General features: G+C 41.9%; 1 protein-coding gene across 2 annotated transcripts in view; it reads right to left on the reverse strand.

Moving 5' to 3' along the window:
• Positions 1-24,979, reverse strand: part of LOC106611061 (latent-transforming growth factor beta-binding protein 2) — a 155,148-nt gene that overhangs the window by 118,760 nt on the left and 11,409 nt on the right. For both annotated transcript variants that reach the window (XM_014210914.2, XM_014210912.2), the window contains exon 3: positions 3,432-3,708. In XM_014210914.2, the coding sequence (XP_014066389.1) occupies positions 3,432-3,708 (277 nt within the window). The remainder of the gene's footprint in view (positions 1-3,431; positions 3,709-24,979) is intronic.

Genomic DNA, 24,979 nt, shown 5'->3' on the forward strand with positions numbered 1-24,979 from the left:
AATCGGAGGGCCTGTTGTCCGGGCCTCTGGCAGTCTCTATGGGGGTGCCACAGGGTTCAATTCTTGGGCCGACTCTTTTCTCTGTATACATCAATGATGTCGCTCTTGCTGCTGGTGATTCTCTAATCCACCTCTATGCAGACGACACCATTCTGTAAACTTCTGGCCCTTCTTTGGACACTGTGTTAACTACCCTCCAGACGAGCTTCAATGCCATACAACTCTCCTTCCGTGGCCTCCAACTGCTCTTAAATACAAGTAAAACTAAATGCATGCTCTTCAACTGATCGCTGCCTGCACCTGCCCGCCCGTCCAGCATCACTACTCTGGACGGTTCTGACTTTGAATATGTGGACAAGTACAAATACCTAGGTGTCTGGTTAGACTGTAAACTCTCCTACCAGACTCACATCAAACATCTCCAATCCAAAGTTAAATCTAGAATAGGCTTCCTATTTCGCAACAAAGCATCTTTCACTCATGCTGCCAAACATACCCTCGTAAAACTGACCATCCTACCAATCCTCGACTTCGGCGATGTCATTTACAAAATAGCCTCCAATACCCTACTCAATAAATTGGATGCAGTCTATCACAGTGCCATCCGTTTTGTCACCAAAGCCCCATATACTACCCACCACTGCAACCTGTACGCTCTCGTTGACTGGCCTTCGCTTCATACTCGTCGCCAAACCCACTGGCTCCAGGTCATCTACAAGACCCTGCTAGGTAAAGTTCCCCCTTATCTCAGCTCGCTGGTCACCATAGCAGCACCCACTCGTAGCACGCGCTCCAGCAGGTATATCTCTCTGGTCACCCCCAAAGCCAATTTCTCCTTCGGCCGCCTCTCCTTCCAGTTCTCTGCTGCCAATGACTGGAACGAACTACAAAAATCTCTAAAACTGGAAACACTTATCTCCCTCACTAGCTTTAAGCACCAGCTGTCAGAGCAGCTCACAGATTACTGCACCTGTACATAGCCCATCTATAATTTAGCCCAAACAACTACCTCTTCCCCTACTGTATTTATTTATTTATTTTGCTCCTTTCCACTCATTATTTATATTTCTACTATGCACTTTCTTCCACTGCAAATCTACCATTCCAGTGTTTTACTTGCTATATTGTATTTACTTCGCCACCATGGCCTTTTTTGCCTTTACCTCCCTTATCTCACCTCATTTGCTCACTTTGTATATAGACTTATTTTTCTACTATATTATTGACTGTATGTTTGTTTTACTCCATGTGTAACTCTGTGTTGTTGTATGGGTCAAAGTGCTTGCTTTATCTTGGCCAGATCGCAATTGTAAATGAGAACTTGTTCTCAACTTGCCTACCTGGTTAAATTAAATAAAGGTGAAATAAATAAAATTAGAGAGAGGCACGAGTAGCCAAGTGAACATATGGGTCCAGTGAGTGGTTGGGCTGACTGGGGACACGGTGATTCAGACAGTTAGCAGGCCGATGCTAACAAGCTAACAGTTAGTAGGCCGGGGCTAAATAAGGTAGCAGTTAGCCGACCAGGGCTGGCAAGCTAGCAGTTAGCAGACCGGGTTAGCAAGCAAGCAGTTGGCAGACCGGGGCAGGCAAGCTAGCAGTTAGCAGACCGGTGCTAGCAAGTTAGCCTTTGGGGGACGTTGCAATGGGGGTAAGTCTGTTTTTGCCTCTTCATGCGGTGACGTCGATAGAACAGTCGTGGAATTAGTAGGGTTCCAAGTAGCTCTAGGTAGCTAGTAGCCCGCGGTTAGCAGAATGGGCCTTCAGCGGACGTCGCGCCTGAGGAGCCTGTTGGAATCCTCGGGCAGATTATGTCGGTATTCCAGTCGTAGAGGATCGGCGGGGTTCCGTGCCCCGTACCGGCAGTAGAAGGGGTCTGGATATTGTAGCCCAGGAGTGGGCTTCGGTGATAGCACAGGAGCCCTGGCCGGGCTAGCTTCAGGCTAATTGGTGCTTGCTCTGGGATGGAAACACTAGCCAGGAGTAGTCACCCGGGATTGTGGTTAGCTAGTTGCGAAGATCCAGATGAAAATGTTCAGAGTTTGCGGTAGGAATCCGTGGATATGGGGGGAAAAAATTTAAAATAATAATAGGTCCGTTATGCTCTGGTTTGAGTCATGTTGTTCGAACTGGCGAGAGCTTTCTGAGCTAAAGGTTAGCTGATGACCGCTAGCAATGGTTTGCTGACTGATAGCTGGTAGGTAGTTAGCTGGCTAGCTTCAGTTGAGGGATTCCAGATCCGAAGTAAATAGAAATACTTTAGAAAAAACAGATCCATGCCACATTGGGCGAGGCGGGTTGCAGGAGAGTATTTAGAAGTTGAGGTTTAGGAAAATATTTTTAAAAGATATGCGAAGAAAAAGATGTAAAAAGATATATACAAGGGACACGACAGGACAAAGACAAAGATGTCTGACTGCTACGCCATCTTGGCAAATGTGGGGGATGCATACCAAGATAAAGAACTTCTGTTTTGCACACGCCGTATGTCGTACATACACATCATAAAGTATATTATTGCACTTGCTTCTCACATTGTCCAGGTGACTGTTGTAGTAGTTCAACTCATGGTGGTGTGTACAATACAGTGCCTTTCTCCTTCCTCTGCCTGCTCCTGTCAGACTAAGGCTGATTTTGATTAGATACAAAATTATAATTTTGTCTTCTTACTGTAGAAATGAAGAGCTTAGAGGCATAACTCCTTTTTACATGAGCTTAAACCGCAGCGTTTTTTCCCCCGAATAAACAGCAGAATCTTCACTTGAGTCCAAGTTTGACTGTGAAACGAATTCCATGTTCAAATGAAGATGTATATCAGTGTGCCATGACACTGGGCCAAAAACATTTCATAAAGCCGCAGGGCTGCCATGCCCACATGTCAGACTGCCATCATAGATCAAAAGAAATGGCATCCGAGGTTTAAATCCTCTTCTGAACTCAGCGATTATATTACAAAAATCTCAGATGTCAGTGGTCGAGCGCCAGAAAATCAGTTTTGATTACACTTCAAAGGCCTACTGTACTCTTGGATTGGAAACCAAGAATATTTTACTGTCACCCCACTATTTAGTGTGTTACAGATCCAGAATGTACGCATCTCATCAAATACTGAAACTTCTGTAAGTCCAGTATTCCATATTCAGTGTCTACTGAACTCCAACATTTCAGTTAATTGCATTCAGTTGTACAACTGACTAGGTATCCCCTTTTCCTTTCCTTCCCTCTTAAAGTATGATTAAAGCATAAAGCATGTTGAACACAAACAATCAAAAGATAATTTACATTTCTCTCCTTGCTTCTGTTGGGAAAACACATAGTTCCTCTAGCTAAACAGAGATAAATTAGGTCAGTGTGTAAAGGTCAGTGAGTAACCATCTTTAAATGTGTAAATACTCCAGCAAGAAGTGGGTACAGTGCAGCGGTGGACTTACACAGGTTGAAGAGGTTGTCTGGTGGTATCAGGTTTGATTGTCTGGGCCCTGGGGCTGGGGTTGTCTATGGCCTGCCTCTCTGTAGGTCTCCTCCTGGGCTGCTCTCTCTGGAAGGGGTTAGTGCCTGGCTGGATCCGCCTCAGGGACCCTCCGGTGTGGATGTACACCTGCTCTGGTGCTGCCTCCTCGCAGCGGGCCCCCTGGAACCCCGAGCGGCACACACATGTGTGGGGCCTACTGCAGGAGCCGCGGTTATGGCAGGGGGGCTGACAGTCGGCTGCAGAAAAGGGGGGGGGGGGGAGATCATTAGCGGTGTCATGTTAGAACATGTGGTCTTTCACATAAAGGAGCAGCTCCAGACATGGCCTACATTATCTCAGCACTGGCCCGAATTGACTTTAAGTGATTCAATCAAGGGGGCGATTAGTTGTGTGTCTCTTTCCTTGCTTTTCCTTATAGTACAGAGCCTGGAGGGAATGTCATGTTCAATTTCACCTGAGCCCATAACAGCCCTGTTTAGTCTAAATGTATGTGATCACTTACATTTAACCCTTGTCCGATTTCTCAGATTTTGTACTTCAGCTCCTTGGCGGTGCTTAATGCTACTGGCGTTCCAATGCTCAGCAGTTTTCCTAGAAATACCTTTCATTACCGATTCCAAATGGAATGTTTGTCATTGCTATTATAAAGACAAACAGCTTAAATGGGTCATAAAAGAAGCACATAAAAAAATGCCTCACCTTTCATATATGGCATGGCTCGTGCTCGCAGATATTCCTATATTTGAAAAACAAACCAATCTGTTTTCCTTGTCTGGTCAAAGATTGATGTATAAACAATATTTATCAATTGTCTGAAAATACAGTGAGTGTTGAGGTAATTTCATGGTCATGGCAAACAATCCGCACACGGCCAACCCTGGCCCCTTCCTGCACCTCAGTCCAGCTACGTGAACACTATTCAAAGGCCTGTGGCATGCGATTCAAAGCAAACAACCACTCCATCTTGTGACACAAATGTATGTACTGGATGGCACTGCAGAATTTATGACATTGTCCTCAAACACTAAATCAGGTCGCTACTCTCTGGTGGCTAAAGCAAACAGCAGTGCTCTGTCAACAGTGGTGGAATGCTATTGACACAGATGCCGTGGACACTGACAGATCGCAGCCAGGAAGGCTTCCACTGTTTCTGGCACTGTGAAGAGAGCTGGTAGCTAAGGGCCCCACTGGCTGCATGGTCTACCTGCTGTAGGCTTCCTGTTATTGTTCAGACACAGGGACCAGTTTGTCTGACGTGAGAGGAGAATGGACCTCCTACGTGTCCTCTATGGCATGAGGAAGACTGAGTCCTTGGCTGCCACACCGAGGAACATAATTATTCTACTGTGTAGCTAACAGCTTGGCTTCAGTCTCTTGTTCTCTCGCTCTCTCTAATTGTATCCTAACAGTAGACATAAAATTGCCATGAAAAGTCAGCAAACTAGCACCACATGGTTTTGAATGCAGCACCACAACTTTCTTACGATATCATGTACATTTGTTAATTGAGAGAGTATGCATTACAGTCAATCATTGCAACTTGATGGCAAAGGGGAACAAATGCTAAATTAAATAATAGTCCTTGACCAAATTCCTGTGGTTTATTGTTAAGTCTATTCTATTTAAACCCAACAAATTCACTAGAGCATTTAGTTTTAACTGCTTTGGGGGGAAATATACCCCTGTCTGATGAAGTGTACACAGTCAGGGAAATGTGCTTGTGGAGTGTGGACTCATATAACTTGGTATGTGATCTGAGTTTTCCAGTTTCCACCATGGGATAAAATAAGAATTGCCTGGTCTCTACTTGGCAGGGAGTTAAATATATCATTCACTAACTAGACTTGAGGTTGGCCTGGTGCCACAGCCTTGTTCAACCTCAAAGATTACAAGGGTTTGGGGAAGACTTTGAGGATCAAAGAGTCTGTTGACATTATGAGGGAGAGTTCAGTAAATGAGTGGCTCCCTCTCCCCACCCCACCCCTCCCAATCATTGACGCTGTACCATCTAAATTGGAACAATTACATATACTCACTTATCAATTTGTGTAACTGGCCTAGAAAATGGCCTAATCAACAGGCTGTATGGTTGGTACATGTCAGAGTCTGTGTATGTGACCTTGAATATGTGACCCTCTTCAGCTCTGTCGCCCAATAGCAGTCATTAAAGTGACACAATGTGGCACCAAACATGCGTTCCATTCATTGACAATGGGCTTGGCTGGGCAGTGGGCACTGACCCTGGTCCTTTTGACTCTGACTAGAGCTCCACACAAGCCTGGCTGCTGCAGTGTCACGGTCTGTCTCTCTTCCCTGGGTCTGGCCTGCTGCAGTGTCACTGTCTGTCTCCCTTCCCTGGGTCTGGCCTGCTGCATGGCGCTGGCCTGCCTGTCTGGCTGCCTGGCTGTTGAACACTTTGTCGCAGTAATTGCTGTCGTGCAGATTTGTCTTGCACATCATTAAAACTAATTGCCTCACATTCCGTCCATTTCACAAATATGTGGTTTAATTATTGCATTGGGGAATAATAATAAAATACGAATTTTCTTTGAAACACTAATAGAAATGGGAAACATTCCTGGCAGGGTCATTGTTGTGCTTAATTATGATTGAGGCTGAGGACCAATCTTAAGAGACAGAATCCAGAGCCAGTCATCTGAAAAGTGCATAAACGTGGGCATTATTGGAACTTGTCATGAGATGGAAGCATACACTCCGAGTCTCCATGCAAGACTCTGTGCATTAATCAGATTCATGAGCTTTACTTTGTGAACTCAGTTCAAACATCTCATATGGGCAATTCCACAGTAACAGAATGATGCTTAGACTCTGACTTTTCACTTTAAAAATGTATGTCAAACAAAACACAATGATTGCAACGTTAAACAAACAATGCAACCCTATGCACAAGGACGACATTTAACAATTTCCACAGAAAATCTGTACAAAAACACATACGTGAAGAACAGTTCAGATGCATAACAGAATGATGGTTTGTGCTGTTTGTGCCGTCATCCTGTCACCAAACGTTGCATCTGCAATGTTCAAGTAAGTGTGTTTGTGCAAAATGTTCTGTGTTAATTATTTGTCAGCATCATTCTGTTATCGTGGAATTGAACATAAACTACAATTCAAAAGTTTGTGGTCACTTAGAAATGTCCTTGTTTTTTAAAGAAAAGCACATTTATTTTTTCTCCTTTCTCCATTAAAATAACATCAAATTGATCAGAAATATAGTGTAGACATTTGTTAATGTTGTTAATGACTACTGTAGCTGGAAACGGCTGATTTTGAATGGAATATCTACATAGGCGTACAGAGGCCTATTATCAGCAACCATCACTCCTGTTTTCCAATGGCACGTTGTGTTAGCTAATCCAAGTTTATCATTTTAAAAGGATAACTGATCATTAGCAAACCATTTTGCAATTATGTTAGCACAGCTGAAAACTGTTGTTCTGATTAAAAAAGCTATAAAACTGGCCTTCTTTAGACTAGTTGAGTATCTGGAGCATCAGCATTTGTGGGTTCGATTACAGGCTCAAAATGGCCAGAAACAAATAACTTTCTTCTGAAACTCGTCAGTTTATTATTGTTCTGAGAAACAAAGGCTATTCCATGCGAGAAATTGCCAAAAACTGAAGATCTCGTACAATGCTGTGTACTACTCCCTTCACAGAACAGCGCAAACTGTCTCTAACCAGAATAGAAAGAGGAGTGGGAGGCCCCGGTGCACAACTGAGCAAGAGGACAAGTACATTAGAGAAACAGACGCCTCACAAGTCCTCAACTGGCAGCGTCATTAAATAGTACCCGCAAAACACCAGTCTCAACATCAACAGTGAAGAGGCGACTCCGGGATGCTGGTCTTCTAGGCAGAGTTCCTCTGTCCAGTGTCTGTGTTCTTTTGCCCATCTTAATCTTTTCTTTTTATTGGCCAGTCTGAGGTATGGCTTTTTCTTTGCAACTCTGCCTAGAAGGCAGAACATCAATTTGATGTTATTTTAATGGACAAAAAATATGCTTTTCTTTCAAAAACAAGGACATTTCTAAGTGACCCCAAACTTTTGAACGGTAGTGTTCGGGTAGTTCGGGTAGTATAAAACAAATTGTTCCTCATCGATCTAACGACAAAGCAAAAATATATTTTTTGACATTTTTGCAAATTTATTAAAAATAAACTGAAATATCACATCTACATAAGTATTCAGACCCTTTACGCAGTACTTTGTTTAAGCACCTTTGGCATCGATTACAGCCTCGAGTCTTCTTGGGTATGACGCTACAAGCTTGGCACAACTGCATTTGGTGAGTTTCTCCCATTCCTCTCAAGGGGGCTGTCATGTGTTTTTCACGGTCAGAGTCCTTTAGGTGCCTTTTGGCAAACTCCAAACGGGCTGTCATGTGCCTTTTACTGAGGAGTGGCTTCCGTCTGGCCACTCTACCATAAAAGGCCTAATTGGTGGAGTGCTGCAGAGATGGCTGTCCTTCTGGAAGGTTGTCCCATCTCCACAGAGGAACTCTGGAGCTCTGTCAGAGTGACCATTGGGTTCTTGGTCACCTTCCTGACCAAGGCCCTTCTCTCCCAATTGCTCAGTTTGGCTGGGTGTCTAGCTCTAGGAAGAGTCTTGGTGGTTCCAAACTTCTTCCATTTAAGAATGATGGAGGCCACTGTGTTCTTGGGGACCTTCAATGCTGCAGACATTTTTTGGTACCCTTCCCCAGATCTGTGCCTTGACACAATCCTGTATCGGAGCTCTACGGACAATTCCTTCGACCTCATGGCTTCGTTTTTTCTCTGACATGCACTGTCAACTGTGGGACCTTATATAGACAAGTGTGTGCCTTTCCAAATCATGTCCAATCAATTGAATTTACCACAGGTGGACTCCAATCAAGTTGTAGAAACATCTCAAAGATGATCAGTGGAAACAGGATGCACCTGAGCTCAATTTTGAGTCTCAAAGCAAAGGGTCTGAATACTTAAGTAAATAAGTTATTTCAGTTTTTTATTTTTAATACATTTGCAAAAATGTAAAAATAAATACTTTTTGCTTTGTGATTATGGGGTATTGTTTGTAGATTGATGTGGAAAAAAAGTGATTTAATCAATTTTAGAAACGTAACAAAATGTGGAAAAAGTCAAGAGGTCTGAATACTTCCCGAATGCACTGTATCTAGGGGCAATAACAGTATGCATGTGAAATTCAGTCCAAGTTCGGTCCTTAAAACCAATCTCCAGTTTAAGTTATCTAAGGACAGTCTTCAGGAAGGGAGAATGGGGGAATGTCAGAGGGATAACAGTCCTGAACAAATCCATGACAGCTGAGGTCTACTCCATCATCCCTGCTTTCCAAACAACATTCACTCTGTGGCCAAACTACACTATGAGTCATGCTTCAAAACAGACCATAAAACCCATTCTGAAAAAGCAGAGCATATTTGAATATTTTGTACTGTATGAGTTTTTGATTGAATTGGCGGTGAGCATACTAAATTGTGAATATTAAAATAAGCCAGGGCCTTAATTTGGGTAAATAGCATTCTTAGCTCCCACAGCACAGCAGGCCTGAGGGAAGCCTTTTGGAATGCAGCAGGCAGCAGCCCACATCCACTGTATGGGGCCGGGCTGTCGTTTCTAACAGAGTGGCTGTCTCCAGTCCATTACTATTCACTAGATATTTGCCCCCTCTCTCCACCTCAAAGTAATACAACCCATCAAAACTTTTACAATCCTCTCATTCAGGACAAGCAATTTGAAACCAAATATTTGACATAACTCAAACACATACAAAATTGTCAGCATTTTTTTTCACAGGTCAACAATACTACTTCCGCTAACTTGATATTGGTGCTTTTGAAAATGATATGAATAATGAGAACTGAATCGGATAATCTTGGGTACCCCTCTCTCTACGGTTGGAGGAGATGATGTGCCATTAAGAGATTTATGGCCAGTGAGCCATTCTACAGATTAGGATTCAGGCACTCTTTGAACAAGACAACACAAATAACTAAAGATCTCACCACCAAGGGCCCTTTCAAACATAACTAGAACACTGGAAGAGGGGTGGGGATAATCATTTTTGTGTTTTGAGTTGGATTTTCAAAATATAGGGAAATGTATGGAAGAATGTCTGTTCAAAGTTAAGAATGGAAACATGCTAAACTCTGGAACACCAAGCCATGTGTGTGATATCAGAGAGAAACCGTAACACGTGGCCCTAACTTTACCACACTCTCTCACCCTCTCCATTACAACAAAAAACCTGCTCTCAGGAGGTTTTATTAAACCCCATTTTCATTACTATCCAACATTGGACAAACTTAGGAAAATACTATTGTCTTCTGCTAGTGAACAGATGTCTTTAAAGATAGTTCAACGGTAGGCCAAGCTCTGGAGGGTGAAATCATGTCTAAAATGTTTTCTATCAAATAAGTAACATTGCAGAATTGTGGTACACTGGTATTTCAGCACCCCTGATCTTGATCAGACTATTTGTTATTGAATAGCACCGGTTATATTGTTTTCAAAAGTGAGCATTTGCACATTTCAGTACAATCAATCAACCTCCCTAAGAGATTGTCACTGTCCATTGCCCAAAATATAATCCCTGTCACCCTCTACCATCTAGAAGCCTAGTCATTACCAGCAGTAGAAGTGAGGGAGCTCAGCTCAGGACTGACTGATGACTGGTCCTTTGTGGTAGTTCTGTGGTACTTTCTGGTAAAGCCTTGTGGGGTAACATTTCAGAAAATGGAGGTGCCCCTTTCATATCTTTTCACTTTTTCTGTCACAGTGCGGATTTTCAACCTAATACAGAAGTCTGGGCTTTCACTCCCTCTCCACTCAAGTTGGCGTGGAGATTTAGGTAACCTGAGGCTGACCCATGGCATTGTGTACATTACTTTTAGCCATGCTATACTGTACCTCTCCACCCACAGGCTCCCTCCTTCAGCCTTTAATGAGCAATCTTCTGGGGGGATATCTGGGGGTATGTGCCCACTACTGTATGTGTAATTTAGACTCCATTCTCCAGGGGATAACATCACAGTTTCCATATGGCCATAAGGCTATCGGTTACAGAGAGGTGGGGAGTGTTTACTGTTTGGTGTTGTGCTGTGTGTTGTATGTAACCACGTCAATCAAGCAAAGTCTTGCAAAGTTCTCTACAGTCTCTCTGTTAAGAGATCTCTGACAGATCCACTCTCTCCTTGCATCACGACACCAGTTACATCACGCTTAAAGAAACAGAAACTGTCAAATATCATTGAACAATGTATTAGACCCATCAGACAACCCATGGCTAGAGCAGAGTAGCAACGTTCTACTTCCCTCTCTAGTGTTATATATATATATATATATATATATATATATATATATATATATATATATATATATACTATATCAACAGGGGCTCGCCAACCAAAACCAACGCGTAAACAGAAAAACAAACCTTTCACCTCCTCATCCACAGCCAATGCAGTAACTCATTCTAGCTATGTTGTGGTCCATGGTAGCAATTTGAAAAACATGTGGCCAGAGGAGGCCCAAACAGAACCTGATTGCCACCTCCAGACAGACAACAGCTGGTGAGGAGAAGGGAGGCCTCCTGGTTTGGGGAGTGTCCATCCCAGTGTGTGGGTAATGATAGGGCTGTGTGAACATGGTGTGTGTATTGATTACAGGATCTGTCTAATAGCCCATAAAACCATCCAGACTGCCAGGGAGAGTTATGCCCCTGAACGGTGAACTGTGTAACCCCCTGCTAATCCGCAGTGCGCCTGTAAAGCAGGGACGGCCTGTCTGTGTAGCAATTACTTCACCCCTGACTGAACAACGTTACCAGAGAGGCCAGTGGTTTAAATACCTTGCAGTGGTCCTGTAAAGAAACAAGCCACGTTTCTAGGCAGATTTGATCCTTATCAGCATGCCCTATATACATGAACTGTTTATGCCTAATTCACTTTTCTTTCAAAGAGATTTCAGGCTAAACTCTATGCGTGTGTGATGCTAGATGACAATACATGGCAAAGACATTTTCAACAGTACTGTATATTGGCTCATGATGTCCTTCAAGCCTGATATTTAACTCTTCCATACAGCTAATGCATTTAGCAGTGTATGCTCTTCAAACAATTGAATGGAACATAAAAATATTTCTCCCAATGAAAATGACAGGTGACTTGGCTGACAAGCAGATTTGGTTTTGATAAGGATGAGCAACTGGCCCACAGCCATGGAGGCAATGGAGCACTGTCAGATTCAATGATAGGCTTGAATATACAGTGGTTGAATGCAAAGACAGTCTTCACACTAAATCATGAACAGTGTTTGGACTGTAGCAATGCATGCCCAATGCATCTGGAACAAAATAAAATAAATATTCAAAAAAGCACCAGTACCACAAGCCAAAATAATTTCCCAAAATGCTCACACATGTATGTCCTTGATGCTTTACTTTACCAGCTGGTGGACACGTGTTTATGTGAGAGGAAAGCATATTACAGGTGGACTCTGTTTTACAACAAGGTATAGTCAACCTGAACTCACTCCCCTGGAGTTGACAGGGCCCCAAATGAGAGCTTCAGTAGGATGGTACATAGGCCCATGTTATCAGAGGCATCATACTGTATACCCTGAAAGATCTGAGGGTGACTGGGGGGTGGAAATCTAGAGCCATAATCATTATGCTTAATTCTATGTCTATTTATTTTCATATATAAGCATACCTCTTGAGCTGTCTGTACCCTCCTGACTGGTGTTTCTTTATTTAAAGAAACAAAATATGCTTCTCTGCGTCTCTGCCAAAATCTGGATAAAATATTGAAAGGAATGTGAGTCTTATTCAGTATATTTAGTTATTGCTTGCTTTTCTAAAGTCTCCCAACCTTACCAGCAGGCATAGTTAGACAAGCTAGCTACTCCAACTTGATTGATAACCTGCAATGGCTTCTTGGTAGCTAGATATGAGGTTTGGTGATTGGGAACCTATCTGGGCTAGCTAAAGCCAACTTCATAAAAATGCTAAGTGGCTTGTCATGTTCATTTAAAAAAAAAAAAAAAATACCAGGATCTGAGGGGGCATGTGCCCCTGTGCCCCCTATGGGCATGACACCTCTGTAGGTTATGTAGGATGAGGTAACTACAAAGTACATCATTCTGATTTTGGGCAGCACAGCTTGAAACAAAACATACATCATTCCTAACGGTGTCTCCAAATCTGTCTGCACTGGAAGGCTTTAATCTATCCCTAACAGCCGTGAGGATATGATGGAATTAAAGAAACATTCTACATGCAGGACATTTTTGTTTGGAAAAGGAGAGAAATAGCGAGGAAGGGGGGAATGAAAGAGAGAGGCAGACTTTCTGCATGAAGAGTTATTTTAGGTTTGGATGGGGCCCTGAGCAGCACAGCAGGCCAAAGAAAGCTGGAAGGAAATCAAAAAGAAACTCCTTTCTACCGCATTTCACTCTGTCAATCACTGGCTGCTTAAAAGGTTGAAAACAACATTATTTCTCTTCATGAATGATGCACCTTTCATCTGCCCTCTCAAAGACAGCTAAGGATTTAAACCAAGAGACATTATTTCATGGCTGATTATACTTATTGCATGTTCAAATACATTCCATGTACCATTTGGTCTTCACTACAATAGGTGCAGCAAGTATGAATTCAACTGCAGAAGATATCGATAAGTCTTTGTGCCATGGCACTGGGTAAACTCAGTGTGTTGGGGTGAGATGGTCAGCGAGACAAAGTATGCACTGTGGGGAGTCTCCCTCCTGTGAGAGGCATTCTGCATTCAGTCCTAAATTCAGTTTGTGTTCAGCAGACCATGTCATTAATCCAATTAACAAAGAGACCATGTCAGGAGGAGAAGCCATCGCAACCCTAATGACACTGATGCATAGTGACCCGGGCGGTATGAATGCAAAGGGCTAGCCCTCTCTCTATGGCCGGTGGAAGTCCGTCTTATGATCATGATGTGCCAAACTCAGTGTGTAAACACCTGTTGGTCAGGATTTAAATGGCAACTTTGATATGTGAGGATTAAACCTCCTAACCAACCAAAAGTAAACACTACTAATAGGAGATCTGAATGGTCAGTTGACTCAGATCAACTTTGATATGTGAGGATTAAACCTCCTAACCAACCAAAAGTAAACACTACTAATAGGAGATCTGAATGGTCAGTTGACTCAGATCAACTTTGATATGTGAGGATTAAACCTCCTAACCAACCAAAAGTAAACACTACTAATAGGAGATCTGAATGGTCAGTTGACTCAGATCAACTTTGATATGTGAGGATTAAACCTCCTAACCAACCAAAACAAACACTACTAATAGGAGATCTGAATGGTCAGTTGACTCAGATCAACTTTGTGTGATACTGTAGTCCAGATAATGTTCACTGTGAGATGCATGCTGTAAATCTTACTTTGAATATCACAGTCCATAGATTAGAGTGAGATATCTAAGTGAAGCACAAGTAGAACAAGAGAGAGACTCTATTCATCTATAAAATACTGGAGTCCAATTCTGGTACAGTAGTGACAGTCAATAAGTAAAGTAAAAGTGCTTCCACCTAATAAGGTGACCTTTTACTTCCTCCTCATTTGATTCAGTTTGGCCTGCCGGAGGTTTTGCTATTTTGGAAACATGTTTCTGTGGCTATTTACGATACAAATCAGAGGAATTCCAGTAATTCGATGTTCAGTTTCCCTTTTTTTGGCAATAATTGGTCATCAAGGTGGACTGCTTTCCCACTACTTATCATTCCTGGCTCATTTCATGAATGACTGGTTTGCTGGTGAAGTGTTCATTCATTCTTTGGTTTAAAACAGTGTAATTGTGATTGTGAATGAATATTGGCCAATATTCAGAAAGTATTCATACCCCTTGACTTATTCCACATTATGTTGTGTTTCAGTCTGAATTCAAAATTGATTAAAAAAAAAATCTTCTCACCCATCTACACACAATACCCCAGAATGACAAAGTGAAAACATGTTAAGAATCTTGTACATTTATTGAAAATGAAATACAGAAATCCAATTTACATAAGTATTCACACCCGAGTAAATACTTTGTAGAAGCACTTTTTGCAGTGATTACAGCTTTGAGTCGTCTTTGGTATATCTGTATCAGTTTTGCACATCTGGATTTGGGGATTTTCTCCAATTCTTAATTTAGATGGAAAGTGGCAGGAAACAATCTTCAAGTCTTTCCACAGATTTTCAATGGGATTCAAGTCTGGGCTTTAACTGGGCCACTCAAGGACTTTCACATACTTGTTCTGAAGCCATTCCAGAATTGCTTTAGCTGTATGCTTGGGGTCATTGTACTGTTGCAACGTAAAGTCTTTGACCCAGTCTAAGGTCATTTGCACTCTGAAGCAGGTTCTCATCAAGCATTTGCCTGTATTTGGCTCGATTCATTGTTCCCTCTATTCTTACCAGTCACCCAGTCCCTACCTCTGAAAAGCACCCCCATAGCATGATGCTGCCAACACCATGCTTCATGGTAGGGATGATGTTAGACGGGTAACTAGCTGTGCCTGGTTTCCTCCAGACACATTTTTTCAATTTCCCAATGATGGAGAACACTGTGCTTTGGAAACTTTCAACACTCTAGAAATTGTTTTATACACTTCCCCAGATATATGCTTCATCACAATCTACAGCCAGTTCTGTAGATTGTGCTCTAACTTGCACTGTCAACTGTGGGACCTTATATAGACAGGTGTTTCATTCTAAATCATGTCCAAACAATTGAATTGGCCACAGCTTGACTCCAATTTAATTTATTAAACGTAACCTTTATTTAACTAGGCAAGTCAGTTAAGAACAAATTCTTATTTATAATGACGGCCCATTCCGGCCAAACCCGGACGAAGCTGGGCCAATTGTGTGCCGCCCATGGGACTCCCAATCACGGCCGGATGTGATACAGGCTTGATCCGAACCAGGGACTGTAGTGGTGCTTCTTGCACTGAGATGCAGTGCCTTAGACCACTGCGCCAATCAAGTTGTCATGACATCTCAAGGATGATCGAAGTAAATTGGAAGCACCTGAGCTCAATTTGGAGTGTCATAGCAAACGGGTGTGAATACTTACAGAATCAGTCAAAGGTTTGGACAAACCTACTCATTAAAGGGTTTTTCTTAATTTTTTCACTATTTTCTACAATGTAGAAGAATAGTGAAGACATCAAAACTATGAAATGACACATATGGAATCATGTAGTAACCAAGAAAGTGGAAACAAATCAAAATATATTTTATATTTGAGATTCTTCAAAGTAGCCACCCTTGGCCTTGATGACAGCTTTGCACACTCTTGGCATTCTCTCAACTAGCTTCATGAGGAATGCTTTTCCTACAGTCGTGAAGGAGTTCCCACATATGCTGAGCACTTGTTGGCTGCTTTTCCTTCACTCTGCGGTCCAACTCATCCCAAACCATCTCAATTGGGTTGAGGTCGGGTGATTGTTGAGGCCAGGTCATCTGATGCAGCACTCCATCACTCTCCTTGGTCAAATAGCCCTTACACAGCCTGGAGGTGTGTTTGGGGTCATTATCCTGTTGAAAAACAAATGATAGTCCCACTAAGAGCAAACCAGATGGGATGGTGTATCGCTGCAGAATGCTGTGGTAGCCATGCTGGTTAAGTGACAGTGTTACCAGCAAAAGCACCCCCCACACCATCACACCTCCTCCTCCATGCTTCACGGTGAGAACCACACATGCGGAGATGATCCGTTCACCTACTTCGCGTCTCACAAAGACACGGTGGTTGGAACCCAAAATCTCAAATTTGGACTCATCAGACCAAAGGACTGGTCTAATGTCCATTGCTCGTGTTTCTTGGCCCAAGCAAGTCTCTTCTTCTTATTGGTGTACTTTAGTAGTGGTTTCTTTGCACTAATTCGATTATGAAGGCCTGATTCATACAGCCTCCTCTGAACAGTTGATGTTGAGATATGCTGTTACTTGAACTCTTTGAAACATTTATTTGGGCTGCAATCTGAGATGCAGTTAACTCTAATGAACTTATCCTCTGCAGCATAGGTAACTCTGGGCCTGTCACAGCTTTCTTCATCTTCCGATGATATTGAGAAATCGTCGTCTGAGAACGTGGACCAATACGCAGTAGAGTTGGTGCTCATCATCTTAATTTATTAAATAACGTTGAACACGAGAAAACAAGAAAACAACAAGAACGACGAATGACAGTTTTGCAGGCTATACTAACGCAGTGCAAAAACAATCTCCCACAAAAGACAAACACAAACCCTCATATATGGGACTCTCAATCAAAGGCAAATAGACAACACCTGCCTTCAATTGAGAGTCCCAACCCCAATGAACCCAAACATAGAAACAGACACACTAGACTCAACATAGAATACATGAAAATCAAACAGTGCCCAAAAACCCCGGAATACCTAAATCCACTGCCCTACAACAAACACACCACCCCTAACCACATAAAACAAATACCCTCTGCCACGTCCTGACCAAACTACAATACCAATTAACCCTTAGACTGGCCAGGACGTGACAGGGCCATCCATTCCTGTGTCGGTCCCCATTAGAGCCAGTTTCATCATAGCGCTTGATGGTTTTTGCGACTGCACTTGTTCTTCAAATATTCCACATTGACTGACCTTCATGTCTTAAAGTAATGATGCACTGTCGTTTCTCTTTGCTTATTTGATCTGTTCTTGCCATAATATGGACTTGATCTTTTACCAAATAGGGCAATCTTCTGTATACCACCCTACCTACCTTGTCACAACACAACTGATTGGCTCAAACGCATTAAGAAGAAAAGAATTACACAAATTAACAAGGCACACATGTTATTTGAAATGCATTCCAGGTTACTACTTCATGAATCTGGTTGAGAGAATGCCAAAAGTGTACAAAGCTGTCATCAAGGCAAAGGGTGGCTACTTTGAAGAATCTCAAATATAACACTTTTTTGGTTACTACATGGTTCCATATGTGTTATTTCATAGTTTTGATGTCTTCACTATTATTCTACAACCTGACATGAGTAGGTGTGTCCAAACATTTGACTGGTACTGTATGTAAATTAGATTTCTGTATTTAATTTTCAAAACATGTTTTCACTTTGTCATTATGGGATATTATGTGTAGAAAGGTGAGAAAAATATATTTCATCAATTTTGAATTCAGGCTGTAACACAACAACATGTGGAATAAGTAAAGGGGTATGAATACTTTTGAAAACACCGTACATGTATAAGTTCATTTAATTCTCATTTCTAAACCTGGTTCAGGCAAAAGGAGGAATCCGCAGGTTTTTTTTTTATCATGGAATAAATGTGTGGATGAGTGAGGGGGGGCTTTACAGTAAAACACATTGGAAGATGAAAAGTGCATTTAGAAGTGTGTGTGTGTCTTGACAGCAGCAGGTTGTGCAGACATGTCCACATGCAGCCTGCCTGCCTGCCTGCCTGCCTGCCTGCCTGCCTGCCTGCCTGCCTGCCTGCCTGCCTGCCTGCCTGTCTGTCTGTCTGTCTGTCTGTCTGGCCTTCCGTTGCTCTTGATCTCTGGGACTGGGGCTTTTTTGGTCAACAGATGTGAATCTGGCAAATTTACTAAAGAGATGACCCCCAAACCAGATGCACCCTTTTGGATCCGTGGGGCATAGTTATGCTAAATGCTGCTTGTAAATAAATATGAAGGTAAACTGGGAATCTTCTATAGCCATTGGCCACAGTTACACCTGGCTTCACTTTATGGCTTTGGCCAACCTAAGCAGAAATAACCCCAGAACTATGTGTCTTATGACAACCAGCAATAAAACCAGAGGTTGGATCAGACAACACTGACAAACACGAACTTAAAAGCCTGATCAGAATTGATATACATAACAATAACATAAGACATTTTCTCAACAATGTATTATTTTTAATTATGATACTTCAAAGAACATTTACTAAGGTGACTTTCAAGCTAAAATAATTACAAATTATTGCTCAGTATTCTATTACATAACAGCAAACTCTTTTAGACCGATGTTACTTACTAAACAACACAAAACAGAAAAAACAACTGTGTTTACCATCCATCTTCTACAACAACAAGGCAGAATCTGAGCCAAGAGCAAATCTTGGGCCAAACCCACAACAGGACACCCAGATAGCACATAACGTTCTGAGAACCAAATGCTTCTCAGAGCTTGGTGAGACCATAGTTGTCCTATGGTTATTTTGTATACAACCTTCCCACAACTTTCTGTGAATGGTGCATGATAGTTACTTGGCATTGGAACATTCTCAGCACATTTAAGAAACTTTGGAACATCCTCATTTAAGGAACTTAGTAAAAAAAAAAAAAAAAAAATTCTTAGTCATTCATTAATTTAACAGAACATTTCCTAAAAGTTCAAACATGGTTACATTTAATTTCAATTTTGGTAATGTTCTAGGAACGTTCTCCAACAGGTTTGACATTGGGAATGTTTTCAAATATTTCAGAGAATGTTAAGAAACAACGTTCTTCTGTGGGAATTTCAGCACTTCAGTATAATGTTTCCTACTGGTTTCTTCATGGTTATATTTAACGTCATGTTCTCAAATTGTTCTCAGAACGTTAAGAAAACTTTCTATAAAAAAATCACAAGAAAACAATAAAACTTTAGAAATGTTCAGAGAACCTAAGAATGTTATTTAAAAGCATATACAGTACAGTGCATTTGGAAAGTAGTCAAGCCCCTTGACTTTTTTCACATTTTGTTACGTTACAGCCTTGGATTACTTTTTTTTCATTATTAATCTACACACAATACCTCATAACGACAAAGTGAAAACAAGTTTTTTGAAAAGTTGGCAAATGTATTAAAAATAAAAAACAGAAATACCTTATTTACATAAGTATTTAGACCCTTTGCTATGAGACTCGAAATTGAGCTCAGGTGCATCCTGTTTCCATTGATCATCCTTGAGATGTTTCTACAACTTGATTAGAGTCCACCAGTGGTAAATTCAATTGATTGGACATGATTTGGAAAGGCACACACCTGTCTATATAAGGTCCCACAGTTGACAGTGCATGTCAGAGAAAAAAAACAAGCCGAGGTTGAAGGAATTGTCCTTAGAGCTCCGAGACAGGATTGTGTCAAGGCACAGATCTGGGGAAGGGTACGAAACAATTTCTGCAGCATTGAAGGTCCCCAAAAACACAGTAGCCTCCATCATTCTTAAATGGAAGAAGTTTGGAACCACCAAGACTCTTCCTAGAGCTGGACACTCGGCCAAACTGAGCAATCTAGGGAGAAGGGCCTCGGTCAGGGAGGTGACCAAGAACCCAATGGTCACTGACAGAGCTCCAGAGCTCCTCTGTGGAGATGGGAGAACCTTCCAGAAGGACAACCATCTCTGCAGCATTCCACCAGTCAGGCATTTATGGTAGAGTGGCCAGATGGAAGTCACTCCTCAGTAAAAGGCACATGACAGCCTACACAAGATTCTCTGGTCTGATGAAACCAAGATTGAACCGTTTGGCCTGAATGCCAAGCGTCACGTCTGGAAGAAGCCATCCCTACTGTGAAGCATGGTGGTGGCAGCATCATGCTGTGGGGATGTTTTCAGTGGCAGGGACTGGGAGACTAGTCAGGATCGAGGGAAAGATGAACGGCGCAAAGTACAGAGTGATCCTTGATGAAAACATGCACCAGAGTGCTGGTTCACCTTCCAACAGGATAACAACCCCAAGCACACAGCCAAGACAACACAGGAGTGGCTTCGCAGGAGTGGCTTCGGGACAAGCCTCAATGTCCTAGAGTGGCCTAGCCAGAGCCCGGGCTTAAATCCAATCTAACATCTCTGGAGAGACCTGAAAAAGCTGTGCAGTGACGCTCCCCATCCAACCTTACAGAGCTTGAGAGGATCTGCAGAGAAGAATGGGGGAAACTCACCAAATATAGGTGTGCCACGCTTGTAGCGTCATACCCAAGAAGATTTGAGGCTGTAATCACTACCAAAGGTGCCAAAGTACTGATTAAAGGATCTGAATACCTATGTAAATGTGATATTTCATTTATTTTTTACTTAGCAAAAATGTCTAAAAAACGGTTTTTGCTTTGTCATTATGAAGTATTGTGTGCAGATTGATGAGGGGAAAAAAACAATTTCATCCATTTTAGAATAAGACTAACGTAACAAAATGTGGAAAAAGTCAAGGGGTCTGAATACTTTCCGAATGCACTGTACATTGCATTCTCAGCATCAACAAAACAAGATAAAGGATAGAGAAAGTTAAGTGTTTTCAGGTGTGTGATCTCAATGAGTGCTTGTTTCCTTTGAAATGGGGTCTGTTTGAATAGACTAAAATGAACAGCTTTGTATGCATAAAAAACATGGCATGCTAGCTCCATCCAATTCCATGGGTAGAGAAAAGAAGATTCTAGGTTTAAATCTCACTCATGCCATGTCACAATAAAAAATAAATGTGTTTGCATGATTAATGCCTAAGGAAATTCATTTACATGTGTCCTATCTGTGCTTGGAGTTCAAAAAAGTTTACCCAAAATGAGATTGAAGTGTTATTAAAAGTCTTATTGTAACATTTAGTGAAAGTTTTAAGTAAGTTATTATAAAACCTCCAAATAGCCTATAATTTCCGTTCTCAGAGCGTTAATAAATCCTCCCAGGACAACATTCAAGAAACCAGAGTAAAACGTTCTCAAAACCTCCCTGCAAACTAAAAATGAATGTTCCCAGTACCGGCAAAATTTTCACTTCCGTTCTCAGAACGTTTGAAAAAGTTTCACTTATGGCTTCGTTCCCAGAACCAATGGGAAACCAAAAATGTACTTTCCCACAACTTCTAAGGAACCAAATGTGCTAGCTGGGCAAGAACTCTTAAAACCATATCTTGATTCCACACCAGACCAGACACACAAAGACCCAGACATTTCCATAAACATAGCATTTAAAAATCCTTGTAGGCATTCTCACTGGACAACTGTCAAACCAATTCCTGCCATATATTTGCTGTGAGATCAACCTGATTCAACAAGGACGTGTTGTTGAGAAACCATAACTCAAGACACCAAATCCCCTCTCCCGGTTGAAACTTACGACCGACAGTTTTAATATTAGACATTACTTCAATTCCGTCACATATAATTTCCTAGACATGGCTCAGTGAGGATATGTTTTTACATATTGCCCATTTGACAGGTTTGTTCCTTTTCTTTCCCCCACTGTGAACATGTTTTCTCATGCAGCCGCCCCCCACTAGTTATACCCTGTTAGGGTCTGCAGTAACACACTCAGAGAATGTGATCGTCTGAGTTAGTGGGGGGTTTCCACCACCACGGTGGAGGTCTCCAGAAGGGAGCTCCCAGGGCAGGCTGGCTGGGGGGCTTGTTTTGGCACCAGGCCAGGGCCCGGCCTGGGGTCGTGATGTGGAGTTCACTACACAGCTGATGGTACCCTACCCTCCAGCCACACCTGGGTGAGGGCCAAACTCCTAACAGAGACCAGATGGTGGTGGGATGGAGACCTTGCCTTCTTAGATGGTCTACTGTGTTTAATATGACTGGTTTAGAAGGGACATGTTACTTTCTGGCAGGTGAAAAAAATGTACCCATCTGATTTGGGTAACTCCTGCTTCATCCTAAGTAATTAACACCTCTGTAAGTGTGCCTTTAGCTGGGACTTGAAAAAAAGGAGGCAGAACCAGCGATAGCAATTAGGAGGCTGGCTAATGAGCTAATGAGGAGGTGACTTTATTTATTGATGGGCAAACAACTACAGCTTTTGTATCGTGCGACACTTTGTGAGTGTGTGTTTGTGTGCTGCTGTCTAGTTGCTGTGGGAACTGTTTTAGCCCAGAAATGCAGGTTGTGAGTGTGGGTTTCACATTCTGTGCTTGTAAAATGTAAAGATAACTCTTTCTAAAACAGCTTCTCCTATAACCTGTTATTTCAGTCGGCAACATGATGACAGACAAAAATAAAAGGAGAAACATTCTCAAAATGTTTTGATAGGCTGTAGAAAAGCTTTGATAATATTTGTAACCAGGAGCTGCCGAGCTAACACTTAAAGTCATGTTCTCAAATTGTTCCAAGAACGTTTAGAAGTAAAGTTCTTCTGTGTGAAGACAACATTTCCTACAGGTTTCATCATAGTTTTATTTAAAGTAATGTTCTCAAACGTTATAAAAACTTTCCATAAAAACCACAAAAAAAGTTTAGTAACATTCAGAGAACATTTTAAGAATTTACTTAAAAACATACATTAGGATCTCAGAACATTAAGAAAACTTTCCATAAAAAGCACAAGAAAACTTTAGTAACATTCAGAGAATGTTCTAAGAATGTTATTAAAAACATATATTTTGTTCTCAACATCAACAAACCTCTCCCTATCCTCTTGTAAGTGTGTTCAGGGTCATGTTCAGTTGGCAAACATTCCTGAACGTTGCAGATAGAAATGCCATGAATAGAGCCGATGTGATTCCTTATTCTACGTATCAGAGAGGTATTTTTGATCTACATAGACTATTTCTATCTGAATGTTCCAAAACGTTCAATCCCGCTGAACGCGCCCAAGGTGTGTTGGCCGCGCCCACTAATTGGCCACACCTGATCTTAACCCTTTACAGTCTAAGCCCTGTCTAAGCCGGGAAGGGGGGGGGTTCTACTAAGCTATGACTGACCTTTTTTAAGGTCATACCAAGGATCATTTAGCTATTTGATTTTGAATTGAAGTATAAAAAAATATATACATAAAATGTATGACAATTTTAATTTGGCCTTACTGCTATTAGCCCATACAAATGCATTGAATAACAGATTCACTACATGGAACAGATAGTCCCCCCTCAAAAAATCTAAAGGACGTTTGTTCTGAAGTGTCTGTCCTATATCTGAGAGATATAAAAAGTTCAGTTTATAAACTCAGCAAAAAAAGAAACGTCCTCTCACTGACACTGCATTTATTTTCAGCAAACTTAATTATCATGTGTAAATATTTGTATGAACATAAGATTCAACAGCTGAGACAAACTGAACAAGTTCCACAGACATGTGTCTAACAGAAATTGAATAATGTGTCCCTGAACAAAGGGGGGGGGGTCAAAATTAACAGAAGTAACAGTTAACAAAAGTAACAGTATCTGGTGTGGCCACCAGCTGCATTAAGTACTGCAGCGCATCTCCTCCTCATGGACTGCACCAGATTTGCAAGTTGTTGCTGTGAGATGTTACCCCACTCTTCCACCAAGGCACCTGCAAGTTCCCGGACATTTCTGGGGGGAATGGCCCAAGCCCTCACCCTCCGATTCAACAGGTCCCAGTGTAACGCTCATTTCTTCGACGATAAACGCGAATCCGACCATCACCTCTGGTGAGACAAAACTGCGACTTGTCAGTGAAGAGCACTTTTTGCCAGTCCTGTCTGGTCCAGCGACGGTGGGTTTTTGCCCATAGGTGACGTTGTTGCCGGTGATGTCTGGTGAGGACCTGCCTTACAACAGGCCTACAAGTCCTCAGTCCAGCCTCTTTCAGCCTATTGCGGACAGTCTGAGCACTGATGGAGGGATAGTGCATTCCTGGTGTAACTCGGGCAGTTGTTGTTGCCATCCTGTACCTGTCCCGCATGTGTGATGTTCGGATGTACCGATCCTGTGCAGGTGTTGTTACACGTGGTCTGCCACTGCGAGGACGATCAGCTGTCCGTCCTGTCTCCCTGTAGCACTGTCTTAGGCATCTCACAGTACGGACATTGCAATTTATTGCCCTGGCCACATCTGCAGTCCTCATGCCTCCTTGCAGCATGCCTAAGGCAGGTTCATGCAGATGAGCAGGGACCCTGGGCATCTTTCTATTGGTATTTTTCAGAGTCAGTAGAAAGGCCTCTTTAGTGTCCTTAGTTTTCATAACTGTGACCTTAATTACCTACCGTCTGTAAGCTGTTAGTGTCTTAACGACTGTTCCACAGGTGCATGTTCATTAATTATTTATGGTTCATTGAACAAGCATGGGAAACAGTGTTTAAACCCTATACAATGAAGATCTGTGAAGTTATTCGGATATTTATGAATTATCTTTGAAAGAAAAGGGTCCTGAAAAAGGGACGTTTCTTTTCTTGCTTAGTTTATAAATATATATATATTTTTACATGTATTTAACGCCTTATTTTTTATACTAAACAGTCTCCATACATACAGTGCTTTGCGAAAGTATTCGGCACCCTTGAACTTTTCGACCATTTGCCACATTTCAGGCTTCAAACATAAAGATAGAAAACTGTAATTTTTTGTGAAGAATCAACAACAAGTGGGACCCAATTATGAAGTGGAATGAAATTTATTGGACATTTCAAACTTTTTGAACAAATAAAAAACTGAAAAATTGGCCGTGCAAAATTATTCAGCCCCTTTACTTTCAGTGCAGCAAACTCTCTCCAGAAGTTCAGTGAGGATCTCTGAATGATCCAATGTTGACCTAAATGACT

Source organism: Salmo salar, chromosome ssa09 (genome assembly GCF_905237065.1).
Source record: "Salmo salar chromosome ssa09, Ssal_v3.1, whole genome shotgun sequence".
Classification (NCBI taxonomy): Eukaryota; Metazoa; Chordata; class Actinopteri; order Salmoniformes; family Salmonidae; genus Salmo; species Salmo salar.